This window comes from Simochromis diagramma, unplaced genomic scaffold (assembly GCF_900408965.1).
Source record: "Simochromis diagramma unplaced genomic scaffold, fSimDia1.1 OVJJ01000618.1, whole genome shotgun sequence".
Classification (NCBI taxonomy): domain Eukaryota; kingdom Metazoa; phylum Chordata; class Actinopteri; order Cichliformes; family Cichlidae; genus Simochromis; species Simochromis diagramma.
The window spans coordinates 4185387-4205899 of record NW_024387423.1 but is presented as its reverse complement, the minus strand read 5'-3'; the positions used below and the strand labels follow the sequence as shown (position 1 = coordinate 4205899).

General features: G+C 40.0%; 1 protein-coding gene across 1 annotated transcript; it reads right to left on the bottom strand.

Moving 5' to 3' along the window:
- Positions 1-2197: 2197 nt before the first annotated feature.
- Positions 2198-13745, bottom strand: colec10 (collectin sub-family member 10 (C-type lectin)). The gene is made up of 7 exons (XM_040013227.1): positions 13515-13745; positions 11549-11620; positions 7939-8010; positions 5944-5997; positions 4027-4122; positions 3513-3724; positions 2198-3291 (listed from the first exon to the last, which is right to left on the bottom strand). The coding sequence occupies exons 1-7, from the start codon at positions 13612-13614 to the stop codon at positions 3064-3066; spliced, it is 834 nt and encodes a 277-aa protein (XP_039869161.1). The 5' UTR covers positions 13615-13745; the 3' UTR covers positions 2198-3063.
- Between the last annotated feature and the right edge of the window lie 6768 nt (positions 13746-20513).

Sequence of the window (20513 nt, the reverse complement as noted above, 5' to 3'; positions counted from 1 at the left end):
CGGCTGACCTGGGTGTGGTTTGCAAAGTGCTTCAGAAAGATGAGGAAATCTGTTTCTTGCATCCATCCTGATTTATTTCCACTACCATTACTGCATAACGTATGCGTGGGAACACAAACATTGGAGGAATTGTGTTGCCAATGGCATTAACCACATATACAAAGATGACCAGTGAACCTTTCTCTGCTGATTTCATTGCCCCAACTTGTTTAGTGCCACATTTTGCAATCACTCTGTCTAGGGTTTGCACAGTTGTTATGCCAGTCTCATCAGTATTCCATATGTCATTTGCAGTTAAGGTGTCTCTTTAGAACTTCATCAAATCTTTTGAAAAACATTGCTACATTGTATTTATTAAAATTAGTGGCCTGTGCCAGACTTGTAGCCTCAGCACTTCTAATGGACAAAATTGGATTTCTTTTCATGTAGGCTGAGAACCATTCTGGTCCAGCACTCCAGAATTAGTCCCATGACTTTGGATATTTGCATCCATGTTTCACTGCAAGCTGGTATGTCAGTTCTTTTACCTGTAATTTTAATCACGAAATATGTTTGCATTTCTAATATACTATATTTTAAATTGCCACTATTACAAATTTCTAACCTTTCCCTGCCTTATCCTTTATCAATTCCTATCTGCTTACCTCACGTGGAGATAGTCCATAAAATGCATCTGCAGCCCTCATCAGGTATTCTGTTAATTCTTTCTCTTATTTATCAGTGAAGACCATCTTTCCACCATGGTATCCTACTGTGGGAGTCCCCTTGATCCCTGCTCTTCCAGCTTCTTCCTCTCTTTACAAAATCAGTGCAAACTGACATTGCAAATGCCATACAATTTTGCCACAGATCTGTTGGGCTTTCCCTGATTTCTAACATCATTTGATGCTCTCTCCAAAATACTGAGAGGCACCCCTCGGTCAGTCTTTCTCTTCCACGACCTCGACATACTGCAATTCAAAGAAAACAGTTAAAGTAATAGTGGTGTAAGTTGTAACATTTGCATTATTGTTACAATTAACCCAGACTGTTGCCGTTACAACAGGCCCAGACTCCTATAGCCCTGCTGTTTAGTTTCCCCCAGTATGCATTATCTTTAGTTCCGTTTTGCCATTTTCACCTTGTGTTTGATTTTGCAATAAACCTCCTTCGCATCTCAGCGAGTGCCTGCTCTTGGGTCCTCATTTATTTGCTCCACACGGCTCACCCCAGTTAGCCATGACAGTTATGTTAAAATAGGTCTTTTTAAAGGATATGGTATTCCATGTTTTGCAGCATTTTTGAGGTGCACTTACAGTAGTTCAAAAGTGAAACACAAGGTGAACATGTGCAAGCCATGTGTTTGTGACTGTGAATCTCCCACATTGTTGAGAAATTTGACTTTTTAATTTATGTCTGAATGACTGGATTCAAGATATTTCTCCTGCTTTTGGAAACACTGGAACTATTTTTTCATTTGTTTTGTAATTACTGGGATATTTTTAAAATATATGCGTGTTTGTATGTGTGGTGTTTTATTCTTCTTCTTTGTTCTTTTATAGTGAAATCAACTAAAATGTCTGAAATAATGATTGTCTGATGGAGGGATGTTGACATTGGGGAATCAGTAGGCTAAATCAAGCGGATAAACTCCTAAGATCCACTGGACCTTGATTCTCACAAAAACATGGTAATTCAGTTCCACTAAAGATCCTCTCATTTGCTGGTTTTACCCGAGATCTCAGCACAGTCCCCGTATCCAGCACTATTCAGCTCCCCGCTACCACAGAATCCATCATCTGCCAGGTCAGTTTGATCCACCCACTTCCACTTGCCCTCTGTTCATGTGAGTTAGTTTCAGGTTTTAGTTTGCTCCATTTCTAGTACCACTTGTGGTTGAACTCTATCCACGCTGACCAGCAAACTGTACCTAAAGAAGGTACAAATGTATTTGTAATTTTGAAACAACTGTCAGGGTTCAAGCAGGGGTAACCCCCCCCCCCAAAAAAAAACAAAACAAAAGAAAACAAACCAAACCCTCTTGGCTACCTCTCAAATACACTGGCATATATCATAACCTCCGTGTATCAGAACAAAGTAATAGATTTATCTAACAGAGTAATATGGAATTGCATTCATGAAGATGCAGTTCAAAGATTTTGAAGACGACTGTTTTATGATAAGGCTGTATCACAAGTTTTTCATTGCTAGCCTTTACCCAGAAAAAGCAGCATAATGGCACATTTTCAAAAATAAATGTTCATAGATCTTCAGTATTTCTGTCAGAGCAACACAAGCTATTAGATTTTTAATTAACCAATTATTATTTTTGGATCGCTTACAAATACTTTACACTGTTTCACATGCCACGAAATATCATCAGAATATATAAGGGACATCCTAAATAAGAACAATATAATCTGAAACCTTTATATACTTTGTCCCTTTATTTCCTTTGTCTATTTCAATTTTCCTTATGCACCAATAAATACATATTTCAGAACACTCAAGGTTACATTCCTTGCTAATCATGTTTTCTTACTCAGTTTTTCTTCGTATATTCTTTGTACTTCTGGACACTTGTAATTGAGCAGCAGGGTACAGCAGTTGTAAATCTCTTATAGACGTTTAGTAAACTTTAATTTACTTTGGAGTTGTGAGTAACTCTGTGTGAAATAGCACGATAATCCTGTGTGCTTAAGCACAAGACCGTTTTACTCTAATCTAATTGCTTAAACCAACCTCTTGAACCCTGATATAAATTTTTCAGTACAGCCGCAGCCTTCAATGATACCGATGCAGTGCCACAGAATTGGTAAAAACTGCAGTAAAAGTGAGCCCCATATTTTCTCAGATAGTGAAAGCCACTACAACTGTAAAAGAAAAAGAAATTAAAAGAAGAAACCCAATTTTAGTTAATTTTAGAACAATTTTACTGATTTGTTGGTGGTAATGGTTCTTATATACTTGAACACAGTAGTCTCAATCACTGAAATTGTCTGCATATTTGCAGGAAATGTGAAATATAAATGTTTTTTTCAGGAGTCTGATCCTTGTCTTGACACGTACAGTGAGTGGTCAAGGTCAAGATGATGACGAGGCAACTGCCTCTCTTCCTCCTCTTCTTCTCCTGCTCTTCGGGAACTCACAGATGAAAAACATGGTGGCTTCACACTCCACGTGAGCCCACGTTCCAGTGCTGAGCAGCTCCACGCAGCTGGAGTTTGTGTTGGGCTGTAGCTCCTCCTCTTGGCTCCAAGATGCAAAACCCTGCAGAGGGGTGGAGTCTGCATAAACGTGACTGCTCCCGTCCTGATTTTAGAAAATAGAGAAGAGATTAAAAACAACAACAACAGTTTGTCATCATTTGATAACTAATTTTGCTCTGTTTTTGACCAACACTGCCCACAACAGCCTAAAATATGTCCTTCTTACACTTTACACAACCGTCTTTTATTTTTCCACATTAAAAGTATCAAAAAAGCATTAGACTTACTAATTACTACCTAGTTAATATTATCAAAACCACTTACCATGCCCTTGGTTTGAGTCTGCACTCCTATATACACTCTTGTCAGTCCTGCCTGACTAACATAGTCTGCCATGAGACGGTTGATGTTGGTGCTTTTAGGCATGGCCAGGTTGCCTCCTCTGAGCTTGCAGTTCATTGAAGCCTCTCTAAACCTCTTGGGCTCCTTCACCAGCAGGTAGTACCTCTCTTCTGTTTCTCTCAAGCCTAGAACCACTGAGCAGGACATGTGCAAAGGTTAAAGGTCATCTGACATAAGTTTAAAGGCATGTTTTCATTGTTCTGATTTTTTCTTCTTAACACAGAAACCAAATTAGAAGTCAAGTGGCAGGATGATGCACAGACATGAAGGGACTAGTGTGTAATGTAAGTCTTGAATGAAGAAAGGATTTGGTGTTTTGAGGCCAGACTTGATACAAGCTCTTTCACACAGAAACCTGTCTCAGTTCCTTCTATTAAATTTTAAAGGTAAGACATCGTCTAGTGTCTAGTAAAAGATTGAAAACATAGCGACTTACCGTTCTTCACAAACTTGACTGCATTCCCCAGCTTGCCTACATTGATATCGAGCTGTCCAACCACCTTCCTGTACCTCCCACAGTCACACATTGTACCTAATAGATCAAATGGGGTTAGGACAGCTCGGATGAATATTTGTCTGAATGTCAGAAGATGTCAGAAAATTAGGCAAATGTGGAACCTGCTTCTTGGTACAAGGACTAGTGATTGTAATAAGGATCATTAAATGCTTTTCTACAGCATTGCTCCCTTAGGGACAATCTCCATTAGCATCTAGTAGAACCGATTGAGAGTCACAAACAAATACTTTTTTTTTCCCCAGAAAGGAATTTGAAGGAATTCATTAGTAATGTGTTTAAATGTTGTTTATTGAACTCCGTTTCCCAGATCAAATCCACTTATGGGTGTGCTAAAAGTTTTCGTCACGGCCGGGGTAGCAGTCGTGTGGTGTTTGTAGAAAAAGGACCCAATATTCAGGAGACGGCTAGATGCAGGTAAGCGTTTATTTACAACGTGAAAAACAGGAAATGAGGCACGAGAAATTACTAAAAACCTAAACTGGGAACACTAATGAGGAGATCTGAAATAATAACCAACACAGACGAACCGACACATGCACAGTAATCAGGAAATGACAGGAAAACAGCTGAAACTAATGAGCAAGATGAGCCACAGACCTTCAAAGTAAAACAGGAAATTTACAGACTGTTTTACCAACACAGAGACACAAACAGAGCACCGGAGGAGGACACAGGTTATAACACAACACTAAACACAAGACCCCAAATCCTAGGAACTAAGAAAACAAGAACTAACCCAAAACATAAGAAAATACTAATATTAAACACAAAACACTGGGTCTAACGGCCCATACCATGACAGTTTAAGTAAATACTGCAGCATTCTTTTTCAAGGTTGTTTAACTGCATGAGTAAGACTTTATCATTTGACCCACAACAAGTTACTGATTCATTTCCAGTGATTCAGTATTTTGCACAACCACTTTCAGCAGCAATAACTTGGAGTTACTGCATGACTTGATCATCTCTCACATGGCTGTGGAGGAATTCTGGCCCACTCTTTTTCACTGTGTAGGCGGGGTATTCATTTACATACAACTCTCTTCAGGTCCTGCCACAGCATTTCAACCCAGATGAGGTCTGGTCTTTGACCATTGAACCTTGGTTCTGTTCTTTTTTTAGCCCTCCTGATAGATATTTGTTGCTGTGCCTGAGATCACTGTCCCATTTTTGGCTAAACTTTAGCTGTCAGACAGATGGCCTCACATTTGACTCCAGAATACTTTGGCATAGGCATGAGTTCAATGACAGCAAGGTGCCGTGGTCGTGTGGCTGCAAAACAAATCCGAATCATCACCGTGCTTGATAGCTGGTATGAGTGTTTGTGCTGATATGCTCTAAACATCTCCACTTTGGGCTGGTCCATCCAAAGGACAGTGCTCGAGTTTTGTGATTTGTTTAGATGCAGCTTAGAGAGAAGAGACATTCTCCTGACAATCCTTCCGAAACAACCATACCTGTTCAGTCTTTTGTGATTATACTATCATGAACTTTAACATTTAACATGCTAACCAAGACCTGTAGAGGCTGAGATGTAGCTCAGTGTCTCTGAGAATTGCATGGTGTGACACTGGGGTGAATTTGCTCTGACCTCCACTGGGTGTCATTGTGTTACCAAACATCTGAGCGCTCCAGACCAGCAAACTGACATCAGTGTTAAAAGTGACGACCAGTTAATCAAGTGCATTTTGATTAGCAGCACCTAGCTCTTTTTACTCTAATAATTCCTCTGGGATCAGTAGGAATGTACTTAGTTTTTCACAGGACTCATGCAAAAAGCTTTTTTAGTTTTGGCTGTATGACTTAAAACGAGAGGCAGTGTCTGCATGCTGTTACCTGGTTTCCCTTTTAAACCAGCTGGTCCATCTACACCTTTATCACCCTTGTCACCTGCAGAAGAATCAAAAATCATTAATAGCACCCTTTGTTGTTAGCTGTATTTCAACCTCGTAGAAGCTTCCTGTTGACCTTGTCATGTAGTTACAACGTTCTACCACCAGATGGCTGTATCACACATTGAAAACTCAACAGGGCCGCATGCCTTTGTAGCTTGCCATCACCAGTGTGTGAATGTGTGTGTGAATGGGTGGATGATTGCGTATAGTGTAAAGCGCTTTGGGGTCCTTAGGACCAAGTAAAGCGCTATACAAATACAGACCATTTACCATTTATTTACCTTTCTAGATGGTCGAAGTTTGACCAACATTAGGTCACAATTAATTATTCCAACAAGATAATTTATACCAAATAACAGTAACATCCACATATATTTTTAATTGAGAGATATCATCAAATGTTACTGTTTGTGTGTAAATCTTGTCCTGAATTTGCACTCACACTGTTGTTTCATTGTGGAAAATAACCCAAATGGCAGTTGCAAATTTTGGGGAAGTGGGTTGCAGTACAAACATCACAATGGCCTAGCTTTGAATGAGGAACAGCCAGAACAGTGAAATACTGTACCTGTAATCTGACCAGTTGTTTTGCCATACTGATGGATTTGATTTATTTGAGCTTGTTTGAGCTCCTTTGCAAAAAATACAGAAAAACACAGTGGGTAAATATGGTAAAATGTGACCTGATATGGCTTTCCAGTGTCTCAGTGGAGTATACAGTAGAATTCATCCCAAACAGTCCTCCAGCTGCAGTTAGTTGCCTTTTTTGTTCCATATAAACTCAGTAACTCCACAGTTTTACAGTCTGTAGATTTATATAGTTGTTCTTTTGGCCAAAAACGATGTAAGCTCTGCAGACAATCTGATAAGAATCCATATACATGGAGTTACAATTATAAAAGCGATGTCTGTTCATTTATCATGTTTTTATATTATGAATGAACACCAATTTCCCATGTGGAAACTGAACTGAATTTCTTCAGTGCTCCTGTATCACGGCCAACATTCTTGCAAACACGAACTGAATTTGAGCTTGTGATCTTGTTATGTTGGCATGTTCCTGAAAACAAGTGTTTTTATTCAGGTGTTTTATGAGTTTTGGGCTTTCAGCATCAATGAAATCCAAAGCTGTGACTTCACTCCTTTGCCTGATATAACTTACACACAGCCACTTTCCTAATAGCGTATTAATCATAATGAATACTGAGAAACTGAATGTCTAGAAAGACAGGGGAACATGACTGCTCATAAAAACAAAAACTACAATGGAAACTGTTTTAGCCACTTCAGGCAGAGCAACTGCATGACATCATGTTGCAGGATCTTTTGATGCGATAACTTAAAACGTGAAAGAAACGGACAAAAATACAAGCCTTTAGTGGAAACTGTCTAGTTAGCTCAATAATGAGCAGATTTAATTTTTAAAAACTCTCCTTGTGTGTTTGTCTTGGGACTAATTAAGTCTGCCAGTTAGTGTAGTGATGTGGGTTTTAGTTGAGACCATTGTTAGGGAGCGAGCGGCAGTGAAATCTCAGGAGGGCATCCGGGAGGCCGTATGTTTTCTTAAAGACAATTTGAAAGTCATTAAGCGTCTGCAGAAATCTCACAGCTACCTATCAAAATGTTTAATGGCACTGGAGCGAGAACAAATTTATACACTCGAATGAAAAATGAAAGGTCATTAATCTTTCTCGCTTTTGGAAACTGAGGAACTAAGTATTACCCCCTGATGCATTTTATTAGTTCTTAGTTATTTATTATTTTATTGTAAATATTACACTTGAATGAGTAATGCAATAGTAAGGTTTTACAGTATGGTTTCAGGCAGATGGATGGACATATAGGAGGCAGGACTAGAGAAGCACTGAGACTGACAGGAAACTGTGTTAAACTGCACATCAAACCTGAACTTTAGATTAAAATGACTTTGTTGTACCTCTGTCTCCAGTAGGCCCAATCTTTCCTGTGTGGCCCAATTCTCCTTTAAGGCCCGACTCCCCCGGCACTCCTGCGGGAGAAAGGAAGGATGAGATTTGGAGGTATTTGCGACAGAATAAAGAAATATTATTTGGAAAAAGTGTTGAAAATGCTGTTTCAGTCCAACATAGTCTGCATATGCCAGAAAAGTAGAGGATGTGTGCATGTTGGAACTTCACATATTGTAAATGTGGTCGAAGTCAGCATAAACTGGAAAAATCAGTTATTATCATGGTGTTAATTTACGCTTTTAATAATAATCAATTTCTTTTTGTGTTAGTATCATTATATTTTAGTTTCTTTTGTATAATCTGTGCAACTCTATTCCACGCCATTCAATCTTTTAAGGACTCTCCCTGCAAAAACTGCTGTCGGATCCACTGTCTGTTAAATGCATGTATTTCTAGTGTCATTTTTACTGTTATTTATTTAATCATGTATTAATACGTTTTATTTTTTTAATCTAAAAAACAAAGTGATAGTAATGGATTGACATACACTGTAATCTGATTACCACTGCCTGGCTTACTGTTTTGTTTGTCTTTAGAAGAACTCAGGAGTGTGCATGATTTTGGAGGGTGCCTTAAAAATGTATCCTAAATGGCGAACATTAAACTAAAAGGCTGTGTGTGTGTGTGTGTGTGTGTGTGTATGCGCATGGGAAAACTAGCAGACCGAGGCTCTCTGCCAGCCCCTGAATGAGTGTTTCCTCAGGAAACTATTCAACTGAAAATTGATGGCGTTCGAAATACTAAGTGACGCATTGGAGAAGCCTGCCACTATTAGAGGGATTTGCCACACACACACGTACAGCCAGCTATTCACTAATATTTCACATGTCCCGCTTGCGCATGTTGATTTTCGACTCGGTGATTTGTGAGAAGTGTTGGCAGAAGGCATGAGTTCTTATGGATTGTGTGAGGTCGCTGGGAAAAATTTGCTCACACAAGGGTGCGATTTTTATTTATTTTTTTCTTTTAAATTAGGAAAATTCTGCACGAAAGCGCCCGAGAAGCACACTCACAAAGTGAATGCTTCAACAACACTGAAGTGACAAGTGACGACAAGAAGTGATTATACGTGTTTGTTTTGTTGCCACACGAAGAAAGTTAATCTGGTGGTCTTTTGTTATTCCATCTGCAACAGGTGAATAATGTTTTAGCAGTGCTTACGCTTGCCAGTTAAACGGCCTATCTCAACGTTCAGATAACGGTCCTTCCTATCACTTTTAATGGCCAACCACCCCAACTGGTTTAACGTCTGGAATCTCCAGCTGCTGGAGGATAAAGGAGGCGAAGCCTTGGGGCCTAAGGCAATTTAAATAAAGCCTTCAGTCATTTCAAAACACCCTTGAACTAAGCAACTAGCTGTAGCCATAATACAACAAAAATAAAATGCGTTTGGTTTCTAAAATGATCTTAAATCAGTGTATTGACTAAATGTTGCTTGCACAGTTGCAGAAGTGGAGTCTCATTTTTGACATTTCTGTTTAGTAGAGATTAATAGAGAGATGGAACATGAAAATAAGGTTGTTCTGTTGTGCACTTCTAGCTACCTAAAAGTGCACAAGATCTAAGATCCTCATATAACACCATAGTTTTGAGCCAGAGCGATATATCAGCCAATACATAATGGAAAAATAGAAGTGTGTCATCTCATGGCTTGTCTGGCACCCTGTGCAGCACACACGAACCAGAGACTCGTAACGCCTCACTAGGTTATAGACATACTGTATTTAAACTGTCTGTTGATACTGGCTCTAAAAACCTTGCACTGGACATGCTCTTCCACTTTTTTTGGTCTATAATGCAAAGATTTCAACCTCAGTTATAGTTTCGATTCAAGCTAAAAAATGTACAAGTCCAGCACAACAGTTTGTTGTTGTTAATAAGCTTGGAGCAACAAACTGTTTTTGTTGCCCACAGGAGCATTAGCAGTCACATATTCCCATTTAACATTCCAAAATTAAGCAACTGTTTCCTGTAAAACTGCCTAAATTAAAACAGGGAATACATGCGTCATCTGTCAGGCTGCTGACATACTACAGTTACAGAATCATCACAGAAACCTGCTTTCATGCCTACAGTAAGCATACAGGGATAGAAACCATAATGACTGGCTTTTCTATATCGTTGAATAATATCCGCAAAGTTGAAAAGTTGAAAGAGTTTCACGTGCACGTGCTTTCTGCACTTTTGAAAATGACCCCAGCGGCCCTGGCATTCGTCTCCCACACACACTGATAAAAGAAGAGTGTTTTTAGTGTGCAGCGTGCACATGTGTGCTGAGCTCTGTGAGACGTTATAGAATAAAAGCTGGGTGTGTGCACACAAACGATCATGACACTATATTTATTGCATTTATATTTACACACGTGTGAACTGTGTCTATTGTCTTGTACTCTCTGGCATGTGCAGGATGGTGCATTGCATGTATTTTTTTTTTTAAGCATGTGTGAGCAGGTATTTGTGTGTATGTCTATCAGCTCAGCTGGAAAAAAAAACCTTGTGAAAACCCCTGCTTTCTTCAGCAGCAATTTACAGATCTGCTTCCTCCACAGATATACAGATGTCATGTCAGTGCAGTGCTGTTTGTCTGTGGCACAGTGCAGCTCACACCACAGCAAAGGGAGGCAAGCTGCAACAGCAGGGAAATGCAAAAGCTGCACACTGGGTGGTTTTGTTACTAGCTATGTTTGTTCATATTAGACAAGCAAGGAAAATTAACTTTTTTTTAAAAAGAGACTGGTGAAGCCAGACTTAATTTTTTTATTTCCTAGGTGTGATTATATAGATGTACACTTATGGCACTCATCACTTTTTCTCTTCTTTTTAACCTTCAGCTGTTCTACCCCACTGCAATACCTAAAGGAAACATGCTAATGAAGAAGCTGGGGGTTTTCTTGTATTTACATCTATTCAAAATAATAAAAAAAAGAATTCTGAGAAGTGAGTTTGGAAAAACTATTTTACAGTATGTGATTTGAAAACCTGCCAATTCGATTTTTTTTTTAGAGGTTTTAAATACAAATGGAATTTTTTTCAAAGAGCATTGTGTCACGTTTGTTAGACTTGGAAAATTGTACTAAGTATAAGAGTCACATTTTTGTATTTGTTAGCAAGCGTATGACTAAAAAGTACTGCAGTCAGCTCCATTTGCCTCTGTGTGCACACTTACCAGATGAATGGTGAGCAGCTACAATGAAAATATCAGGAAGGAAGCAGTCGCCTGCACCTGTTAACTGAGTGTCTGAGTGCCATTAAGGCAGACGTGGAGTCATTGTGATTATACTGATGCTCGCCTGTTACACCATCCTAAACCGCACTCTGATAGAAAAGCAAATTAGATTTTATTTGGGTTATACTGGTGGTAAAGGGGAACCCCACTGATTTTACACATCAGTTTATTTACTGGCTCAATGAGGACTGCGCTCGTGGACAAAAAGTTGTATGAATCCTTTTTTTTTTCTTTCTAAATGTCTTTCACGTTTTGTGAGTGTACACATTACCGGGGTCTACGTGTTTTTGTCCTACAGGTTAGCCATTTTTGACTAGAAGGATACTGGATACCTGGAAGTCCTGGTGGTCCATTCTTCCCCAGTTTCCCCTGATCTCCATCATCTCCAATCTCACCTTGGTCCCCTGCATTTTAGAAAAGAAAGATTGTAAACAAAAAGGCCATCAATGTGGCGATCCATTATCAGCACTAACAGCACGTCAGAAACCACTTCAGCAAAGAGCTTTGGTGAATGATTGTGTGTAAGTTTCAATGTAAGTGTAGCAGAGTGTTTCTAATCATCACAAGGAGATGGACTGAATCCTCTTTGGATGTTTATAAAGAAGAAATAACTCTGTTTTAATAAGTCTTCGGCGAGCCAATATAATTTTTAGAGACATCGGTGCTTTAAAAGTATTAATAGCACAAAGTCCTTTTTAGAGCTGAAAGCACAAATGAGGTGTAGCAGAAATGTTTGAGGCGGGACCATGGATCAAAAGGCTCTTGGCATGAAATCTTAAGAGATTTCTGAATGTCTATTAAAACAGTAATTTCGCCTCAGTTGTTGATGCAGGCAGCAGTTTATATCTTGTTAAATGCTGGGCTTAGAAAGAAGGACTCTGCTTAGAGTCTGCTTCTATTAGGCTGGCAGAAGTACTTAGGAAAACTGATAATTCAGCTCGGTCGGCTGTGTAGACATTTTCAAGCTAAATCACTGCACGGTCAAGTGATACAGTCTGCGTAAATATTTAATTTTGTGGACTACTAAACTGAAACCATGTAGCATAAAATTAGCAAAAGGCCTGGTTTGTGTGATTAAGGTGTCAAATCAAATGAAGATCTTTCATCTGCTATTTAACATGTCGCAGTAGCAATAAGATAGGTTATTTCCCCAAAAATGTCAGAATTCGGTGTTTATTGTCGTTCAATTTCAAGAACTGGGCCTGCAGCGTCCCACTTTTTTACGTCTAAAAAAATAAAAAATAAAAAATTCCCGTAAATCTATATAAGAATGATGAAGTCAACATACCAGTAAATGTAATAAAACTGTGTTTGTTGAAAAAGGTTAAAATAAGTCGTAAGACATTTTTGAGGGGTCTAAAACTGGGAAAAATGCGCATTTGTCACCCACCGAAATACACAGATGTGAGTCTACACAAACTCAAGAGACTGCCTCTGTGGTGAGTAGTATCTGGATGAGTCTTGTACAAATAATCTGTTCGCGTTTGTGGCAGCTGTCTAAATACACAATATCACGATGGAACAATGGGAAACTTCTCTGGAAACCTGTGAAAGTGTAACTGATGGTACAGACGCCTCTTCCCTTTGCCCATCACAAACATAATTTAACTTTATTTCAGAAGCTGCTTTTGTAAAACAGACTTTGTTTTGGATATAATAAAGCTTCAACAATTTAATAAATGGCCTTTATTGTCACAATGAGAGAATCTTTAAAAAATTTTGCCTTTTAGCTTAACAATCTCAGTTTCTGCATGCCAGCTCCTTGAGAGACGGGCCTCTGGCTTCCATTTACAATAAAGGCCGTTTTTTTTTTTTCTCGTTTTTTTCCAGCACAGTGCGCAAAAAAGAGAAAAAAAAAAGCATAGCTTCGCTTTGTGTTTTATTAGGGTCTGTCTGTCTCAATCAGCAGGGGAGCAAGCCACTGGATATCATAAAATGGAAAACACACACAGGGAGGCATTCCCTCCAAAAGACCGCGGGGTAGCAGACAGTGAGCTAGTAAACTTTAGAACATTTAATGCTTGGTGGCTTTATCATCAGCTCTTTAAACTATAAAACATTTAGGGGGTATTTCCTCAGAACGTTGCACTCTCACACTCTAACACTCTCCTGTAACGTTGGGACACAACAACGTTTCCAACATCATGAACAAACATGAGTACAAAGTACATGAGTACTGTTGATTTTAGGTTGAAAACATTTTAGACTTCATTATGCAAAGATAAACATTTACAAATCAAGCTGACATCCAGTCAAAATGCAAACACACACATTTACAACAGCGCCACAGTGCGTTACCTTTAGCTCCTGGTATCAAGGAGCTGGTGCAAACCTCTATAGAAACAGAAACGTAGCTGAAGATGGCTACGAACACACAGAGCACCAAGAGCCGCGGCATCTCCCAACCATCACAGACCGCTGCAGAAAATCCAAACCTTTTGGCTTTTTGGAGCAGATGGTCGAGGAGCAGGGATCAGCTTAGCATTAGTGACAGAAGAAAGCAGTGCTGCTGTTTGTAGAACACACAGACACACTTGTTTATACAGTCTTATCAGTTAATTGTCAAAATGTCAAACAACACTCACCAGAGTACTGCATTCCTGTGCATGTGGTTTAACTTTTTAATTGCATGTGAAAAATCTTACCATCATTTGGACAGATACATGGGTACCCCGTAAAGAATAAAGTACAATGTCTTGATACATGCTCAATTATCCAGGTAACCGTTGACAGCTGATCAACCGTGACCGTTGATCAGCTGAGACTGGAAAAAGTCACGCAGATAAGTGACGTGATTAAATGTTTCTCCTACTGAAAACCCTATGCCTAGATAAACAGAATTAACTTTTAGGAATAAAATGAAACGAACACTTCAGTCCTCTGATTGAGGTTTAACACTCCCTTAGAGGTTGGCACATGCTAACAGTTGATATTTTCATTCTTGGAGAGAGAATGTAGAATCATGGGAACGTCTGAGAGCCACCTGTGCTTTGCTTTGGTATTACTTTCACTGATACAAGAAAAATCTCTGCTCATGCTCGGCTAGCACTGGGGAGTAACAACTGCTTCTAATTTACTGAAGGGAAATTAGATGAACCAGAGCTCACAATAACACTGCGAAGGTCCTGAATGAAAAAAAGTGCTAATAACATTCTTGGAAGTGTAAAAGTAAATACCTTCAGTCAGAACAAATAGTTCCAGTGAAAGTGATTTTTTCCTGATATATATCGATTAAAGATGAATGCAAATCTTTCGGCCCTAATGGCGACTGCACAGTGTGAAATAATAAACAGGAGACTAGACTGCCTTCTTATCATGAACAAGGGAGTAGACTCGCTTTTTTCTCTTGTCCCGTGTCTTCAGACCAGAAAACACTTGGTTTACATGGAAAATACTGCATGCACGCAGGTTCTTGCCCGCTTGTATCCTACACAATTTTGCTGCTATGTGATGACAACACACAGTACAGTATCAAAGAAGGCAAATAATTAGAGGATGAGTCTTAATAGGAGACGCAGAGGCAGGAGACAGAGCAAGGAACAAAGAGGGATTGCAAATTAGGAGGGGAGCGTAGTCCAAGCCACATGTCTTGGCACAAAAGGAGATCTCCTTATTCAAGAATTATGCTTCCTGGAATGTCTTTAGTCCTTCATCAAAAAACCTAACAAAAAACAACTCATCAGTGGCATCAGTGTGCTCAGGTCCTTTAAGTAGAATAAAAACAAAAAAGAGCAAAAGAGAAAACTTCATCTTAATCAGACTGTTGTTCCCTGAGGGACTGATTGGCTAGATGTCACTTTGAAAAGCATTCAAAGTGAAAAAGCTTTGTGTTTTATTGTTGGAAGCCCTTTTTTAAAAAATAATGTTATTTGTATTTAGAGACAAAAGTCTTTCAAATGTATCCAGTATTGGCTTTACGATAAAAATACAAATTATTTCAACTGCTGGAAAAGCTGTAGTCTTCAAAGAAAATAACATGGACCTGATGCACTCTTGGAGCAGTCACAGTCATTAATCACTTTTTTGCTGTTGATTGTGATGTTTGTTTCTCTTGGGTTATCTTTGAAAGGAAGTTTAAACCACACACACACACACACACACACGCTTGAAAATATTTAAGACCTCACATGCTTGATATCAGTTTCTCTTAGCTTCTGCCACGGTTTGCTTTAAGCTTCCAACCCTGTATCGTTTCTGCGAAGGAATTTAATGATGTTAAGAGAGGGGCGCTTTGGTAAATGAGCTATTTTATGGCTCTGGATTTTGGTGTCGCTGACCATAACTTGCTAGCATGTTGGATTGCTCAGTGAAAGTTCAAAAGAGACAACCAAGGCCAGGATTGTGAAAGAAAATCATGTGTGGTCACGCCCCTTGATAGAATAGCCACATTTCCAGGGTGTATCCCAGCTGTTGCCCAGTGACAGCTGGGACAGGCTTTAGCCCCCTGTGACCCCGAACAGCAGCAGTTAGCATGTAAAACAATGGATAAATAGATTCAGAGGCGTCCATTTAGTCTCTGACCCTCAATAAGATAGAAAAGTATAGAAAGGTTACTTTTATGTCTCTACCTGATGAGCCAAAGATCAATTTCCACTTTTCCCTTCTATGTAGATTTAAGTTCTCATCAGCTCCTAATGGAAATAATTAGCTATTTAAAGGCTAAATGTTCCATTATGTTCACAACATGGTTGCTAACTTTGTCCATCTGCTGCTCGGCTTGATGCCTGAGAAGCGGAACGGAGCTGAGTGGGGAACAGTCACACTGAGGGAAGAGGATATAGGAGTTAGGCAGGTAGTGAAGGCAGCTCAGAAGTGGCCAGTATAAGAGCAGCAATTCTTACTTGCAGTTAGGGACCTGGAGTGTTTGAGAGGGGGGTGATGAAGATCCAGGGGAGGCTGAGTGGCGTGGAAAGGCTGACCTGAGATCCGGGGCTCCAGATGGAGTGTGATGGCAGGAGGGCAGGCAGGTGAGGCACAGAGGGATTTCCAGGATGATCACTAGGTATCCCGAGTCCGGAGGTGGAGTGTGAGCCAGGGTGGGTACAGCAACTGTAGTACAAAAGAGTCTTTGTTAGTAAGATAAATCACAGCGAGAATTTGAAGCACAAGACCTGTTACCAACATGGGTTGACGACGAACTGGCAGTGGGTGAACATCGATGTGTGGTTTAAATCCCCCTGGCTTGATTGCCTGCAATAGGCTCCAGGTGAGCAGGAGCTGGAGTTGGCCCTGCCCAGGGGCGGATCCCAGGTCAGTTCAGGAGCCTAATGGAAACTCCAGCCACCCACCGTAGACCATGACATGTGCGGTGCATGTATAATGAATGGATGGAGAGACATTGAAGGCTTTTTACTTAAAACAGCTGCTTGCCTTTCAAAAACAACACTTATGAGACAATGCATCAGTAAAGAGGCAGAACTTCTTTTTGTGTGTGCGTGTTTATGTCTTCACTTATTAATTACCCTTTCAGTCTGCGTGGACTTGTCTGTTGGACTGTTTCAGGCAACTTATGGGATGTAAAATACAGACTCATATACATCAGAACAGCCCTGCTACCCCGAAGGCTAATTATTTACACGTGGTTTCGATTACGTTCTCTAATTAAGAATGTGATTCACACTCCTGGATTGAGGGTTGACTCCAAAATGGTAACCACACCACAAAACAGCCTTCTTCTCTCTGCTGCTTACAGCCCTGTTTACAACACTGGCACCACCATTAGCATTTTAAAGCAGCAGCAGTAGCATACACTGCCCACACGTGTGTCACTGACAAATCGGTCAACAGCATCTCCAAGTATATAAAACATTTACGTAACCTCTGAACCACATTAATTTACTGCAGAGCATGAGTGCCATTACTGGCTGCATGTATTTCCTGGTATTTACTGCAGATTGGGGCATAGAAAAAGCCCTTTTCCCAGGAAAGCAGCACACAACAGACAGTGACAACCGAAGGCAGTGCATCTACTTGTTTTTATGATGTCACATTTCAGAGGAAGTGACTCAGTTCATTTTCACTGTTATTGAGTCTTCACATGGAATGAATTAAAGTCATGTTTCAATTTGTCTCAGCATTTTCCAAGTAGTCAACTATGAGCGTTAATCAGTAGTGCTGTCAAAACCTTCAATTTGTTAGTCGAAATTTAAAAACACTCACCTGTATATTGACAAGATATAACATACAAACTACTGGGACTATATCGATAATTAATTATGTGGGTGTAATGGCGGTTACCTGTGCCATCTAGACACTTTAGTCTGCACATGGCCAGCAACACACTAGTACCTCAATTTCTATTCTTCTCTTACATCAGACTGGAAAAACAGATTTCGATGTCACTGAGTCGAATAAGCATTTGATCCCTTATAACCCAGGCGGCGTTTTGGCTGTCACAGATTGGCTGTATGCCTATCAGGCACAAAGATTGCAATCAATCAATTCATCATTCTTCGTATAATACACAACTGTACACAGAATCAGTTATTTCCATTCCAGCCTCTCAACCATCATGGGCAAGAAAAAACAGGGATATCGGGGAGAAAGGTGAGAAGAACCTTGGTGAGAAGATAAAACCTGTTGGTGCGATTATTCAGAATTGCTGAGTATGAACCAATGAACATCATCTCTACAGTCAAGCATGGAGGTGTTTGTTTTGCTTAAGTTAGAGGATGACTTCACCACACCGAGGAGCCAGTTAACATGGCCATTCACTGTGTTATTATGGATGACAACCTCCTTCATTTTAGTCAGAACTCTGAAGATGAGTCATGGATGACAATGTTGCAAAACACACCGCCAGGTCAAGAAAGGAGTGGCTAAAGAAGAAACACATCAAGTCCATGGAGTGGCCTGGCCAGTCTCCAGACCTGAGTCCTATAGGAAATCTGTGGAGGGAGTGTTACACACTGGCCTGGGGGGGCTGGAGTGCAACACAAGAAAAATAATAAAAAGAAGTAAATCACACAGCCACAGCTTTACTAGTCGTTTTATTAACTTGACAGGTAGCGAGCGTCAGGGTGGGCATGGCCAAAACAACAAACAAAACACACTGGAAAGGAATCAGAACTTACCTATAGTGAATCAACCCCAAAAGAAAATACAAACCTCAAAACCCGTTTCCCTACCCGAAACAGGAGAAAAAGGTTGTAAAAGAAACGGCTTCCCACCCCTACAGCTACCATGTCCAGATTGGTAGGAGACACTGCCGGCCCAGTCAGGTCCCAATTTGTAGCTGGCCTCATTCCCTCTTCCACCAATGGTCAGCCTCCACCTGGAAACTTACATAACAGACATCACAGAGTACAAACAATGCCCCCGCATGGTGTGGCGAGTAACAGCACCACACGGCAACAATGACCTGGGTCATAACAGGAGCTAAAGCTTTGAGTTGCCAAGCAGCAGCCAAGAAACCTAAAGGATTTGGAGAGTTTCTGAAAAGAGTTGTGAGGAGCTCAGTAAAGCACACTGGATATAAAGTTATTTGTGCACTTGTTCCCCAGTGAGCTCAAGAGCTACCTGCCATTTCCTACTCTTTCCATGGCAGAAGCAAATATCTTAAAACTGTTAGAAAGTACTAGAAACTGGGCAAAATATTTCTTTGAACTGACCTGAAAACGTCATGTTAAAACCTATAGATTTATTCTAATGCATCTAACAGGATAAAGGTGAGCTCACAGTTGACCTGTAGGTGGAGTACTTCTCGATACAATTCTTGTTTTACTCTAACATATTGATACAACTTGTGACCAAACATTATCTCTTAAACTATTTATGTAGAAAAGCATGATTATGGGATTTGTTGAAAACTGGAAAATCATCTTTTTAGAATGCTTAGAGCACTTTACACTGCAATCCAAATTCATGCAGTACTTCATCTATCTTGCAGGATCGTCACTTAACTGAACACACATATCTTGGGACTGTGGCAAGAAACTGAATCACCCAGAGAAAACCTACGAAGGCACAAAGTTGAACCCACAGCCATCTTTCTGCTGTGGCACAGTGCTAATCACTGCACCACCATGCCACCCAAAAACCAAGACACACACTTCTTCTTTCCACGAAAAGAGGATACTCCCTCAACAAAATGAGTTCAACATTTGTTTGACATGAAAACAGTGTGATAGAAAGTAATGGCGTTGTGGTTTGGGTGATGGATGAGTATTTACATCTGTCTTCAGACTTCAGACTTCGGTTCAATATCCAGCTCTTCCAGGAAATATTATACTGAGAAGGGTTTTCACTTTAAGGCTACAGTTTGTGTTATTTGACCATGACCAGTGGCTTACTCCACACTTAAATAAACTGTTTGGTTGCTAAACCTCAACTTAAATTATATCGCCTTAACCTAATCCTAGCTTTAACCTAAGTGGTTTTAACCAGTTACCATGACTACACCATTTCCATAGCTACAGTGTGCAACAGGACCAAATGAAACAAAGTATTCAGTGTAATAGTTGCACATCAAGTATCAAAGGTCACAATCTGGGTTTTAGTTTGTGCTAATGCCTTTATAACCACATGACAGTGTCCTGAACAGACTCGCTTCAGTATATCAAATGTCAGCTTTGCCTTTAGTAGTAAAATGTTAACCAACTATTCAAACGAAGGGGAGGAAAAAATACTCCATGTTTGCTTATTATAAATTACAAAAACAAACCACTTACACCACATTATGTTAACCATTCAAAGTCTTTTGTGCCGATGTACTCGGTGCCCACTTTCACAGGTAGACCTGTTCAACAGCTCGTTAATGCACTACGGCCAATATAGAATCAGCATCTAAACGAATATACATGTCTCGGGACTGCAGGAGAAAAATACCAATCACCCATTCAGATGGCAGCCACTCAGTGCATTTAGCCATGTAGACATGGTCAAGATAACCTGCTGAAGTTCAAATTGAGGGTTTACAGTGAATTATCTAAAAAAATGTGAATATTGAGTGATAATACCTTGAGTTTATGGGAGAATGGGCAAACAGAAGTAGAAGCCACACCAAGCACCACTCCTGCCAGCTCAAAAAACAGGAAACTGAGGCCACACAAACACTGAGGCACATGCTCACCAAACGTGACAACAGCTGATTGGTAAAACATTCCCTGGTCTGATAAGTCTTGAATTTTTCTTCAACATACAGATATTAGGGGCAGAATTCGGCACAAACAACGTGGAAACACGGATTTAGCCTACCTTGTATCAGTGGTTCAGGCTGGTGTTGACTGTGTAATGATATCAGGGGATATTTTCACTCGGACCCGCTTAATCCCAACTAAGCATCATTTAAATGCTACA

Excerpts from the sequence above, each read along its gene's own strand:
- colec10 (XM_040013227.1), bottom strand. The coding sequence starts at position 13,614 with ATGCCGCGGCTCTTGGTGCTCTGTGTGTTCGTAGCCATCTTCAGCTAC. Across the intron at positions 4,123-5,943 it reads TGGTTTAAAAGGGAAACCAG|GTACAATGTGTGACTGTGGG; the intron begins GTAACAGCATGC and ends TTGATCTATTAG. Across the intron at positions 3,725-4,026 it reads AGTCAAGTTTGTGAAGAACG|TGGTTCTAGGCTTGAGAGAA; the intron begins GTAAGTCGCTAT and ends TGTCCTGCTCAG.